The sequence below is a fragment of the Micromys minutus genome (genome assembly GCF_963924665.1).
Source record: "Micromys minutus genome assembly, chromosome: 6".
NCBI classification, from domain to species: Eukaryota; Metazoa; Chordata; class Mammalia; order Rodentia; family Muridae; genus Micromys; species Micromys minutus.
Genome location: NC_137975.1, coordinates 12,795,911 through 12,810,568, shown reverse-complemented (window position 1 = coordinate 12,810,568; position 14,658 = coordinate 12,795,911). Strand labels below are relative to the sequence as shown.

At 48.9% G+C, this 14,658-nt stretch overlaps 1 protein-coding gene across 1 annotated transcript; it reads right to left on the bottom strand.

Moving 5' to 3' along the window:
* Positions 1-12,782: 12,782 nt before the first annotated feature.
* On the bottom strand, positions 12,783-14,223 carry C1QL2 (complement C1q like 2; the record flags this gene model as incomplete). Its single annotated transcript, XM_080918307.1, has 2 exons — positions 12,783-12,962; positions 13,540-14,223. 2 exons carry the CDS (start codon positions 14,221-14,223, stop codon positions 12,783-12,785), a joined length of 864 nt encoding a protein of 287 aa, XP_080774433.1.
* Positions 14,224-14,658: the final 435 nt, after the last annotated feature.

The window sequence follows — 14,658 nt, the reverse complement described above, 5'->3', positions numbered from 1 at the left end:
ATGGGTTTTGAAGGAAGCCTTTGCTTGCTAAAACAGCCTTCACACCCCAGACCCTTGAATCGGACCTGGGTCTCCTGCACATGCATCTTGGAGCTAGGAGGGAGATGTGGCAAGCTGTTCAAAGCTTTCCAAGGGCCATATTGATCCCCAAAATGGGGTCGGTCTCGAATGAGGCTTAGCCTGGACTGCATGCCTTCAATGTACCTACTGGAATGGGTTGTGCTGACCACAACCTCTAGTCTTGGGAGCTTTAGTGGGATTAGCAGGTCACCTTGTTATGCATGGTGAGAGGCCCCAGGCTGTGTGCATCAATATGAAAGCAGGCTGTAATGGAGCTGAGCTGTCAATTGGAGTTTGCATATTCATGTAGCAGAGATTTAAGACTTAGTTACTGGATCTGGGCCCAATTGCACAGAGGTTTATTAGCCTGGAGTCACCTGGACACTGCACTGTGGTCCTGAGTTCTCAGTTCTCCCCATATCCTCTGGAGGACAAGGCAAAAATGTTGAGAAGAGTTCCAGGCTCTTCTGATTCTGACTGGAACATGCAAAACAATAATGGCAACCCTGCATCTGTGCAGTGGATACACCTGCGGGGGATGGAATATGAGATGCCCTCCCTCCACTGGCTCAAGTGTGTAAATACTTGGTTCTTAGCTTCTGATGCTATTTGAAAGTTCTGGACAGTTTAGGAGGTGGGGCCTTTCTAGAGGAAGCAGGTCACTGGAGGTCACGCTGTGACCGGCTTCCCAGTCTCACTCATGCTCCTGTGGTAGTACCTTCTCTACCACTATGGACTGATTCTCCCATGAGGCTATGAGCCCAGAGACATTGTTTTGTATTGGGGTATTCTATCATGGCAACAGAAAAGTGGCTAATAAGCCTGTTCTAATGTCACTTCTGTCGCTGTGATAAAACACCCTGGAAAAAGCAACTTAGGAGAGAAGGAATTTATTTTAGTTCCCAGGTTACGGCCCATCGCTGGAAAGATTAGGGCAGGCATCTCAAATAGCAAGTCACACCAGACTCACAGTAAAGAGCAGAGAGAAATGCAGTGCATGCTCACTTGCTTGTTTGCTTACACTCAACTCAATTTCTCCTCTCTCAGGAAGACTTCCTGTCTGGGTGTCTTGGCATTTTTATTGCTGCGATGAAACACCATGACCAAAAGCAAGTTGGGAGAAAAGGGTTAATTTGGCTTATACTTCCATATTACTCTTCATTATTAAAGGAAGTCAAGACAAGAACTTAAACAGGCAGGATCCTGGAGGCAGGAGCTAATGCAAAGACCATGGAGGGGTGCTACTTACTGGTTTTCTTTTCCTGGCTTGCTAAACCTACTTTCTTATAGAACCCAGGATGACCAGCCCAGGGATAAAACCACCCACAATGGGCTGGGCACTCCCCCATTGATCACTTATTCAAAAATTGCCTTACAGCTGGATCTCATGGAGGTATTGCTCAACTGAGGTTCCTTATTCTCTGATGATTCTAACTTGTGTCAAGTTGACATAAAACCAGCCAGTATACTAGGGAATGCTGCTGCCCACAGTGGGCTGAATGACCCTACATAATAATTTAGTTAAATTAAGACAATTCTTACAGACATGCCCATAGGCCAACCCAGTATAGACAATCACTCATTGGTACTCTTCCTAAGAAATTCTAGGTTGTGTCAGGTTGACAGTTAAAGCTGACTGTCACACAATTGTCTTCATCTCACAGGACCATTGAAGGATTGTAGCAATGTCTGGAAATGTTCTTGATGGCTCGTGACACAGAGACAAGTTGTTGAAACTGAAATCCATTCTTGTCTCACTCTAGTGGCCTTGGTTTGATAATTTTAGAAATGCTTTGACTCATCAGAGGACAGCATAGTGTCTGATTATTGTTTCAACAAGAAAACCAACATCACGGGTCTCAGATGCTTATTCTGTACCCTCTACTGTGTTCTGACACCTCATGATCCCTCCAAGCGCCCACACAGACAGACACAAGCCTCATCTTACAAATGGGGGAAAAAGCAAGGCTCAGCAGTTCAGGCATCTGCTCAAGTGTTGCAGAGGTAGTTTGTGGTAAAACTCATGCTGAATCCTAGTTCATGGACCATAACCCGGATTTACAAAACATAAATTGCTTAGAAAAACACAGGGTATACTGAGCAGAAAGTGACTCCCGTTTGCATGATGGGGTGTGTGTATGGAAAGCAGAGGACAATTTTGGATGTCATTTCTCAGGGACCACCACCTTTTGCTTTGAGACTGGGTCTTTCTCTGGCTTGGAGCTTGTCAATTATTCTAGGCTGGTTTGACACGGAGTTTTGGGGATGCACCCATCTCAGCCTCCCCAGAGCTGGGATTACACATGTATCCCCACCACATCTGGAATCACAAATATGTCACCACCACATCTGGGATTACACAGGTGTCCTCACCACATCTGGGATTACACAGGTGTCCCCACCACATTTGGAATCACAAATATGTCACCACCACTTCTGGGATTACAAATGCATCCCCACCACATCTGGGATTACACAGGTGTCCCCACCACATCTGGAATCACAAATATGTCACCACCACATCTGGGATTACACATGTATCCCCACCACATCTGGAATTACAAACATATTCCCACTACATCTGGAATTACAAACGTACTCCCACCACATCTGGGATTACACATGTATCCCCACCACATCTGGGATTACAAATGTGTCACCACCACATTTGGTTTTTCAGGTGGATTCTGAGACTCAAACTCAGGTCCTCATGCTTACAAGGCAAGCGTGTTACTGACCAATGTTACCGAATACCAAGTCTCAACCCATTCCCTTTCTGCAATGGTTGCGTATATTAGGTGCGCATTCTAGAAGAAAAGACTATGATTGGCAAGGTGCTTGCCACGCAAATCTGTTGGCCTGCAGTCGATGCCCAGAACCATTTTTAAGTGGAAGGGGAAAGGCAGCAAGATGGCCCAGTGGGCAAAGGCCATTGTTTTAGATGACCTGAGTTTACACGTGTCGGGAGAGAACTGATCCCCTCACAAGTTGTCCTTCGACCTCCATTCACATGCCACGCTTTACATACACAAACACACATATACACACATACACAATACATAAATACAACAAAATCAAAAATTTTGAAGTGAAAGGGAAGAAGCAATTCCATAATGTTTTCTAACACCTGCATGTGCACCTAGACACATATAGTCACACATGACAATAAATGTTTCATTGAATTTAAAGAAATTAGATGATCGGTGTCCAATAGCCAGTGGATGGGAGGAGAGATGGGGCATTGCAGGGTAAGAAGTGGACCTTCTCAGTCAGGTGTTCCCTGGTTCCAGTCTCTGGAGTCTCTCTGTTGTGTGACCTTGGGCACATCATACAACCCCACCTGCTTCAGCCTTTCAGACATTTCCCTTGCTGAGGCTCATCTTCCTCCATTGTTGAGATTAAACCAATTAACATATATAGAAGGACTGACTGTCTCAATAAAGCCCCAAAGATTTAAACTGCTTTTTTCTCTCCTGACTCTTCCCTGTCTTCTGACCTGGTGATTTTCAAAGGGCCTGGCTATTTTTGGGACAATCCACTGCTGTTCACCTCTCAGTTGGGTTGCTGGAGACACATCAGAAGTCCTGATGTCCCCAAACCCTGGTGCCTGCTGTCTTTCCCCTACCAGGCATTAGGGCAGACCATTCTGCTTTCCCCCCACCTCAGTCCCAGGTGCTGTGGGGTGAGGGGATGCATCAGTTTTCAGCCTTGAACATGGGAACTGCAGGATAAGGAGAGAGGAAAGAAGGGCCATTTTCCAGACCTCAGGCCCGGGGACCTGGGTGAGCCATTGAGGAGTTAGGTACAAGCTGACTGAGTTCTGCCTTCTTCACATCCATGAGACAGTGACCTTGCAAGGATCACCTCCACCTGGAGGGAAGGACTCACGTTGCCAGGCCCAGTGAAGTCCCATCTGAACAAGCAGACACACTAAGAAGGGGAGCTTGGGCTGGGGAGATGGCTCAGGGAGATAAAGAGCTTACCTTACAAGCATCTGGATCTGAGTTTAATGGGCAAAACCCACATTAGAAGAAGCCAAGTGCTGTAGTGCATGCTTGTCACCCCAATCACTGGGACACACGTGACATTCACACACACACACATATGCATACACATGCAAAACAAAATGACAGCTCTAGTTAGGTATGATGGTGTATCCTTTAAGTAACTGAGGTGGTTAATGCAGAACTGTGGGTTCAAATGTAGCTCGAGATATACAGAGAGACCTGTCTCAAGAGTGGAATAAAGAGAAAATAGCCTATTGGTAGACAGACATCCCCAGAGCAAGCTGAACAGCCAAACTGGAATCGGCAAGCCCCAAGCTCAGCAAGAGGTGCTGCCTCAATAAATGAAGTGTGAGAGACCAGAGAAGACAACTGGTATCAACATCAAGCTTCCATACTCACCTGTATGCGTTTGCAGTCCCGATGCTGAGGAGGCAGAGGCAGATTCCTGGTGCTCACTGACCAACCAGCTCAGTCCAATTCATAAGCTCCAAATTCAGTGGAAGTCCTCGTCTGAAGAAATAAGGGTGAGTCGGGAAATGACGGTGCATGACTTTAATCCAAGCACTTGAGAGACAGAGGCAGGTGGATCTCTGTGAGTTCAGACCAGCGTAGTCCACAGATCAAGTTCCAGGATGGCCAGGAATACACAGAGAAACCCTGTCTTGGAAAAAAAAGAGAGAGAGAAGGGGGGAGGGGAGGGGAGGGGAGAAGAGGAGAGGAGAGGAGAGGAGAGGGGAGGGGAGGGGAGGGGAGGGGAGGGGAGGGGAGGGGAGGAGAGGAGAGGAGAGGAGAGGAGAGGAGAGGAGAGGAGAGGAGAGAAGAGAAGAGAAGAGAAGAGAAGAGAAGAGAAGAGAAGAGAAGAGAAGAGAAATAAGGCTGAGAGCTTGGGTAATGGCTCAGTGGGTACAAGCAATGTGGACCTGAATCAGGATCCCCTGACCCCATGTAAAGGCCCAGTGCAGTAGCATCCCAATGCTCTGGTGGTGAGCTTAGAGGCACAGACAGGAGAATCTGTGGAAGCTTAGGTCAGCCTGCCTGGTGAACACTGCAGTGAATAACAAGAGACCTTGTCTCAGACAAGGTGGAAGATGAGACAACCCAAGGTTGTCTTTTCTCCAGTGTGCATCATGACACATGTGAGCTTAAACACGACCACAACACTCAAAAAAAGAAAATGAGAACAAAGAACAAACAAACAAACCAAAGGCTGATAGTGATTGAGAGATGTACACTGGACACTTGCATCCACCAAAATACATGCACAAACGCACACATGCACATGAACATGAACACAAATTTAAAAATCACAGTTGCTCTAGCTACTCCTTGGGGGGAAAGGGCAGGTCAAACACAGCTGATAAGCTGTGTGCAAATCCACACTGATGTGTTTTAGAAAGTTCTAGAAGAATGCAAACCACTGTGCTATTACTGAAATTATCTCTGGGAGAGGAGTCAAAGGAAAGGTAGGGGAATATTTTTGCTTTCCGTTTATATTCATCTATATGGTTTACATCTTTTTAAAAGTGTGTATTATGCCAACGGTTTTCAAAAGATGTTTTCCATTTGGAGAGAATAAAAGCATTGTGACAGCAAAGCATCAAGTGAGGGACCCACACTAGAAATGAAGCAATCTTCCAAGGAGCCGTAGAATACAGAAGGCAGGGAGGAGGGAGCTGAACCGCTGGGGGCAGGGGACTCAGTGTGACAATGATCATGCTCTCATTTGGACTGGAAGGTCCTGGCAATTCCTACAGTCACAGCCAGGACCTTGTGGACAGTACTAATGGTTAATTGTTCTGGTGTTGTATCTCACCCAACCTTCCTCACATATGGCTCCAGGTAGGCAGCTGCCCATCTTTTCTGAAAATTGACTCATCTCCCCTCCGATCCTACTGGAAAATCGCACTCTGGAATCAGGCATGGTGAGGCATGCCTATCATCCCAGGACTCAAGACGCTGAGGCAGGATGGGCCTGAGTCTCATGTCAACCCACATTACAGAACAAGATCCTGTCCCCAAAACAAAATCAATAAGCTGGGTGTGGTGGTACACACTTGGAAACACAGAGCTTTGGGGTTAGGGTGTAGTTCTAGGTCATCCTTCTCTACAAAACAAATTCCAGTCCAGCCTGGGCCATCTGAGACTCTGTCTATACATGCATACATACATACATAAACACACACACACACACATACATACATACTACACACCCACATAGAAATCATAAGATTTACCTCTTTGGATCCCCCTTGATGCCTTCATTCAGCCACCCATCCCTACCCACTCATATTTCACCTATACTCACAGTCACTCCTCCACCCCCACCCATCCATCTACCCATCCATCCACCTATCTGTCCACCCATCCATTCACAACCCTCCTATCCATCCATCGATCCACTTGACCAGTGTTTATGGAGCAGACACTAGTACCAGGAACCATTTAAATGGGAGAGACAGAGGTCATTCCATGGTCGTTCCATTTTTAGGGACATAGAGCCTTACCTTGTGAAACGTATAGTTCACAAAGAACTCAGATAGCTCAGCAAGTCATCACAGTACTATAATAAGCATTCTAGTGGTAAAGTTTGGAGTTCTCTGGGCCCTAGGGTAAGAATCCCTGTGTAGCAAGCAGTAGGATCAGAACCTGGAAGTGTTGTACAGCTGAGCCTTCATGGAATGGGCCATAACCCAGGGAGAAGGTTCCAGAGAGAGGAAACAGTACACCTGCTATGCAGGACAGCATAAAGAGCTTGAGTTCTGAAATCAGATTGATTACCAGGATTAGGAGTGAGCCAGAACACACTCTCTGGACCCCATGAGACTATTGCCGTTGGCTTCATCTACACAGCACATTTACAGAAATACACCTTCTTGGGCATGTTTTCCATGTGTTCATGTATGTACCCATGCATATGGGAGGTCAGCTTTTGGTGGCGCCCTTCCTTATGAGCTCCCCACCTTGTTTGGTTTTTTAATCAGACACTCTCCCTGCCCTAGAACTTGTAGGATCTCCACCAATCTAATGGTTATGGCGGACTCTGCCAACCATTGCTGGAATTACAAGCGCACACCACCACACCCAGTTGTTTTGGAGGTTTTTGTTTTTTTTAAATATGGGTTTAAGAAATTGAACTCAAGTCCTCAAGCCTGCATAGGAACTTGCCAACTGCACACGCTCCTTAACTCTATGGTTTGTCTTTTGAAGGTCTCAGCTCTCTGCTTTATAAACATTCCCTGCAGAACTTAGGCTCTGATGGCACATGAACTTTGCTACAACCCTTGTTCTTATGTCTCTGAGACTCCATCTCCACAACTATGCAGTGGGACTGATATCAATAGAACCACCCGTGAGACGGGCTTTAGGGGTTATCTTGATCAGGTTAACTGATATGGAAAGAGCCATCTTACTTTTGTGGACCCATTCCAATGTCGGAGGAACCTGGACTGTATGTGATGGAAGGAGGAAGCCTGCACACATCCATTGTGCTCTGCTTCATGGTTATAGACATGACACAACCATCTTCAATCTCATAGTAAACTTCCCCGATATTGTTCTTCCTTAAACTGTGAGCCAGATTGAACCTTTCTCCCTTAAGGTGCTTTTACCAGAGTATGTTACCACAGCAGCAGGAAGAGAAACTAAGACAGCACTGAACCCTGCTGGCCTCTAATTCATGTGCTAGGGTTATATGTATGTGCCTGGAGAAACTTGGGCTTTATTTGTTTTAAATATTAAAAGAAAGAGGATAAACAAGGTGTTGGCAGCTGTAATCCAAAGCCCTCAGGAGATGTAGCCAGGAGCATCAGGAGTTCAAGATCATCCTCAGTGACTTTGTGAGTTCAAGGCCAGCTGGGGTATCAGAGAGCTTGACTCAAAACAAACAGCAATGAGAGAGAGAGAGAGAGAGAGAGAGAGAGAGAGAGAGAGAGAGAGAGAGAGAGAGAGAGTCTGTGGTGGCATGTGCCTATTATCCAAACAGAAGGGATGCTAAGGCAGGGGATCTCAAGCTTGAGGTCTGTCTGGGCTATATAGGAAGACTCTGAGGGAAATACAATGGCATGTGTTTATGAAAATGTCATAATGAGAAACCATTACCTTGTATGCTAAATAAATTAATGACATTAATTATTCACTGAATGAAAAGACAGAAACAAATTAAGAATTACTAATATACCTAAAACAGGACCGGAGCTCTGCCTGCCAAAAATTAAAGGGCACAGGCTTATCTGTGACTCATCGAGAACACACTATCATGCCTAACACTGAGAAAATAACAAATTAGCCCTCTTTTATATTTGTTCCGGTGGAAAGGAGACAAACGTGGTTAGCCCGATAGGTTATAGATACCTACTTGAGTGTGAGTTCCCCAGATGAATACAAAAGCTGGAACAATTTTAAAGTAGAGACTGGTGATGGTCTACATAAATTATTCACACATCAAATACATATGTTGATATGTGTGCTCAAAAAAATGATGAACCAATAGGAATACATGATTAGGGGCATTTAAAGGAACCAGTCTTTGCAATGTGGCTTCTGCAATGTTATCACCACTAGGTATGAGAATTGGTGGGGATGGGGAAGATCTTTGTCTGAGAGACTGAAAAGAGTTATTTGCTCAAAGATAGAAGCAGAAGGCTCTATCCAAGTCTCCCAAGCCAGGCTTGTCTCTCCTGAACTCAGGCAACCTTAAAGATGAACATTTCCACTGGCAACACCACTCAGAACAGAGAAGCGTCTGCCTGCCTGCTGAGCAGAGACAGCCAGCACCCACTTCAGCTAAGCGCTGGCACCTGCAGGACCCTCCCTCCTCACTACCACCAAGGGGGAAAGGAGAACTGCTATGGTAGGTGGCTTGTGGAGAACCGTGTCTCCAAACCGAGCATTTGGAACTAGTAGCTGAAGCCCTTGCTAGGTGATCAGCTTGATCCCAAGGCCAGAATGCTTGGCCCAATCCCATGGTCTGAAGCTCAGAGGACTTTGGATCTGGAGGTCCCTAGAGGAGGAGACCTGGGTAAAAAGGCATGCAAGGGCCTTCTTATCTGATGCTTCCTACATTCGAGACCTAGGGGATGAGGTAGACACTCTCGCTCTGGATACATAGGACAGAAGCCTGGAGGTCTGAGTTCAAATCTCAACTATACTTCTTTGTGTATACATGTGTATGTGTGTGGGTGCACGCACATACACTCTCGTGCACATGTGTGGATGCATGGGTGTACTACATATTGTACATGTGTGTGTGTTGGCCAGAGATGAGCCTCAGATGCCGTTTCTCAGGTATTTAATCAGATAACATCTCTTACTGGCCTGGAGCTCATTACATAGGCTGGGCTAGCAGGTCCCTGACTCCTAGGAATCTTCTTGTCCTCCTCTTCCTAGCACGGGGATTACCGAAGCGTGCCACCATGCCTGGAATTGTTTTACACAAGTTCTGGGGACTCAGATCCTCTCACTTGTAGGATGAGCAGTTTACCAAGTGAGCTATTCCCTCAGTTCCCAGAGTAAACTCTTAAAAGTGTAGGGACTTGGGACAGGTCAACAATTTCCTTAAGCCCAATTTTTCCAGCTTTTAAGCAGACAAAATAGTCCCTAGCATGTTTACTGGCAGTGACTGTATGATACTCCTAGCCCAGGAACACAACTAGAAAAGAAGCTAGGGCAATTCTTAATAGATTGCAAGGATGAATGTTTGGGGTGAAGGTCTTCTTATGCCCCACAAACACCCCAGATCTGTTGGCTTCATAGAGGTAGCTATCATGCAGACCTGTTCTCTTCTCAGAGAGTTCCCACAAATACGGCCCTTAGCAGGCCCGGAGAAGCCAGCCTGAGGCAGGCAAGTGGCAGACAGAGACTTCTGGCCAGCTTCTGCTGGGTGAACCTCCCAGGGATGCCTCCTCAATTCACCATCCTCTTAGCGGCTCTGGCAGAGCCTCTCAGCAGCCCCAGTGTTAGAATCACAAGAAGCCCAGTTACCAAGGAGAATGTAATGCACGGATCTCAGCTTCAGATTTGTCTAAGTACTGTGAACCGTCAGACCTGGGCAAGGCAGCTCCCCTGCCTTTCTGACAAAGGGGAAGGGGTGGGGGGTGTTAGAAGTACAAATTGCTTCTTAATGCAGACACTAAAGCTGGATTGGGCACCTCCTTAGCAATTCCTGTCGGCTCTCAGGAAGTCCACCACTGCATGTCAATTTTAATTTTTGAAATTTAAACCGAGGGCTTTGTGTCTAAGCTCCATCTCATCAGAAGAAGGGGAGGAATAAGTGAAAAAGGATTAGGGGCCCGATGGGGATTGCAGACCCATAGCAATTAGACTTCATTTGGGTTGCAGGCATTGGGTTTTAATCGCATTTCAGGATGATACAATCAACAAGGCATCCGAAAGTGATACCCGTCATGTAACCGTAGACTGTCTGGGTGCAGGAGAGCTCAGCCCGGTTCAGGCTGCACCGTAGAAGGGGTAGCATGGGGGAGGAAATTAGGGTTTTGATTGTGTATGTAACTGGGAAATGATAGTTTGATAGTATTTCTTTTTCTCTGGCTCTCTCGGTGCACTTTATTCTTGGACTCAATGCAGGTATAATCATCACTTATATTCAAACGAATGACTAGAAAACATTATTCAAATAAAATGAGAGCGCAGAGGGACAGTGGCAGACAGGACTGAGGCGGTGTGTGTCTGTGTGTGTGTGTGTGTGTGTGTGTGTGTGTGTGTGTGCATAATTGTCTTCTAAAAGGGAAGTACAGCTTTCAACAACCTCCTGCACAATGCGATTGAGGGTAGGCTGCAGCTAAGAATGTTTCACATTGACATGTGCAACATCAATTGAGTGAGAACAATTATATATACAATAGTGATGTTCAAGTGTGTGGTTTTACCTAGATACACACACTCCAGGGTTACCTCTGTACATACACACACACACACACACACACACATACTTGCAAATAGGCATACACAATAAATAACTGTTTTAAAAAATTAGTTTGTGTCTATACGCATGCGTGTGTGCATTTGTGTGTGTGTGTGTGTGTGTGTGTGTGTGCGCGCGTGCCACAGTAAGGATGTAGAGGTCAGAGAACAACCAGTAAAACTTGGTTCTCTCCTTCCACCTTGAGGGTACTGAACTTGGGTCCTTAGGCTTGGTGCCAAGTGCCTTAACCTGCTGAGCCATCTCATAGTCTCGCAGACAAGTCTTTCAAACCGTCAAGATGGGCTCAGCACAGCAGGCAATGAGATGACAGGTACCTACCATCCCAGTACTCAGCAAGCTGAGACAGGAGAATGGCCAATTCTAGGCCAGTCCGAGCTACACAGGGAGAATCTGTCTCAAATACATGTCTTCACTAAATTTAAAGCTGAAAAATTAAAGAGCTCAGGTTGCTGCTGGCAGTTTTATAGTTAATGAACTATGTGGTGGAACACTGGATGTCCTTAAAAATAAAACGAGCAGAAAGGTAAAAGGGGAAACAGATGCCAAAGTCGTACAGAACATTTTCCTAACTTAAGTACGAAGAACATCGAAGACAAGGGAGACAGGACAAACAGGTTCCCCACTACACAGTTCCCCCTAAGACCAGCACACACACACACACACACACACACACACACACACCCAGAGCATCCTTCCTGGAGGATACCCTCTTCCGATCATCTTCCTTTTCACAGTATTACAGCTGAACGAGAAGAGATGAAAGACACGCAGAACTACCTCGGTTAACCACCTTCTCAGACAGCCAAGGACTTAGCTGGGCTGCCTTGATTATGTTGTTGGTCTTTCGGGGAGTGGAAAGCTGCCCAGGACAGAATTTGTCTCTGCCCTAATCTCTTCTAGCCCCAAACTCACAGGAAAGTGTCTCATAATTGTCTCTCACTTCTCAGAGACCCTGCCCACTGAACTCCCCGGTCCAATGGGTCCAAGTTGCCCAGGCTGTGTATCATCATCTCTCTCTTGCCTTCCTCTAACTCAGCCTCTCACCTCCCACCCTCTCAACTCCGGACTGCTATGCAAAGGAGGATGCTCTGACCTCTGACCTCCCCCTCCCCTCACACCTTCCAGCCAGTCCCAGGTGACCAGAGCAGTGCACTGGCTGAGGAGAGGACCCTGGCTGGGTTGTATGGCCAGGAAGAAATGTCTGGAGTCTTAAAGGGGTCTATTAACAAAGGAACAGGAGCCGGTGTCTAAAAACATAATTTAATGCATGGCAGAGGAGAGGGCCGAGTGTGCGCGGCAAGGTGAACTTTCTGTTTGTTGGAACTCTGCTAGGGGTAAATTTTTGGCTGATGGACAGGAAAAACTGCACAGGCATTGCGGGTCACAAAAAGGGAGGTCCCAGAGAGTAGCATTCACCTGGGTCTTTCTTCCTGGTGGGTCTTGCAGCCCTTAACCCCGGGACACTGAAAGGAAGAGGCTGGGAGACCTCAGGCCCTCTAAGGCCTCCTGTCCAGTCCGATCAGCTTTCTCAATCAAGTCTGGGCTGCCCCACATCCCTCTCCCTCCCCAGGATGGGCGCTGGGACCAGGGACACAGCCTCCCCCACAGCATAGTGAATCACAGACACACTGAGGCCTGAGGCAGGGCAAATAGGAGAGCAGGGATGTGTCTTTTTCCAACGGAGATGTCAGGACGTGTCATGAAGCCGCAGAGTGGCGTTCACCAAAGGGCCACGCGCCCAGTGGGGGTGGGGTGGCCTGGCGCCCTCTAGACCCTTAATCTGGGTACAGGAGAAAGCCGGAAAACGTGCTGTACTTGTTGTTGTTGCCCCCGTGCGCCTTCCCGCCGTCCAACTTCACATAGACTTCATCGCCTGAATCGAGGTGCAGTACCACGCTGTTGCTGGCGTAGTCATAATTCTGGTCCGCGTCCTGGGCTATGGCGCTGGCTCGCACCTGCAGGGCGAACCAGAGGAGTTGGTGGGTCCCTGTACCTCTTCCTGAGCCCAAGCCTGGCCTCCCCCACCCGTCCCCCTGCAGTCCCTCTGCCTGCTACGTCAGTGTAAACACTCCCTCCTCCGAGTTCTCTCGGTAGCAGAGAGTTAAGGAAAGGGGGTGGGGCTGTTCCTGGACACTTGCCCAGGACGTAAAGGTCCCAGGGGTCAAGGCCAAGATGAATAAACTGGAGGGAAAGTCGTGACCCACGTGCAATCACGTGGTTTTTCTAGGAGTCCAGCCACTTCGGGCCAGGACTCTGGCTATTGGGGACTGGGAACCTAGTGTAGGTGTCAGGGTCATTGTGCACCCGGGGTCTAGTCTTAGACGCTCAGTGTTTGGGCAAGGACAGCGTAGTGCGCAGGGAGCCGGATGATGTATGTGGTTCAGCGTCCACCCCATCCCGGAGTTTGCCGGGGCGCTAGAGGGTGGTAGGAAACAGTATGTAGTTCCCCGGGATTCCGGAATTCTGTAATGGTCTGCGCACTCTGTTGGGGCGGGAAAAGTAAGGAGGGGTGTGTGGGAGAAAGTCACTGACCTGCCCGTTCTTGCAGAGATCCGCCCACATGCTGGTTCCGTCGCCCCCGCGCATGAGGATGTGGTACGTGAAGAAATAGATGCCCCGCACCTGGCAGCTGAACTTGCCGGTAGTGGGGTCGTAGTGATTGCCAAGATTGGTGACCACGTCGTCGAACTTGAGCACCTCGTAGCCTTCGTGGGGGCTCTTGAGTCCCACGTAGAAGGCAATCTTGGGACCGCTGAAGGCGGCGCTCAGCGCACTGGTCACTTCTCCCTCTGTGTCGCCTCCGCCCCCGGTTCCGCCACCCACCACTCCAACGCCACCGGCCGCGCTGGTTGTCAACTGCAGTCCGGGTAGCCCTGGCCTCCCCGAGTCTCCCTTTTCTCCCGGGGGACCCCTGGGCCCAGGAGGCCCTGGCTCTCCAGGAGGACCCCGAGGCCCCGGCTTGCCTGGTCGCCCCGGATCACCCTTTGGTCCCTGGATAAACGGAGGCGGGGGGTTGGCGCTGAGGTCCTGCATAACTTCCAGGGCAGCGGTACTGGGTCCGGGCGGTGGAGCCTTGGCGCCCGCGGGTCCCCCTGCGGGAGCGACGCTGTATGGGTCACAGATCATGCGGCAGGTGCCCAACATCTCGTAGTGAGCCGCTCCGGGGGGCGCCGCCTGCAGCAGCAGAGGCACCGCGATCAGCAGCCCCAGTGCCATGGCCAGGAGCACGCCGACGGCCGCCAAGCAGGCGCGCCGCCGCCGCTGCCACAGCCGGGAGGCGACCGCCACCAGCTCCTCCTTGCCGCCTGGGGAGGTAATGGTGGAGCGGCGCGGGTGGCCCCGCTCTATGCGTTCGGACGCCAACTCCGCAGGTCCCCGCCGCGTCCCCGACGTGGAGACCCCTGTCTTAGCCACCCAACTATTTCAACGAGATGTATCGGGACCTGAGCTCCCGAGGTCACCGCTCTGGAACTGATCTGGAGAGTCGAAGAGCCCGACACGCATGGCGAGGGGCTCACAGGACGAGCCCGGCGCCCGGGAGGGTACCGGGTAGTGTCAGCTGGGGAATGCTGGGTCCCAGTGCGGCGTCCGGTGTTGGCTCAGCGGCGCTGGCTCCGGCTCTGCTGGGATTGGCGGGGCTTGGCAGGGTTC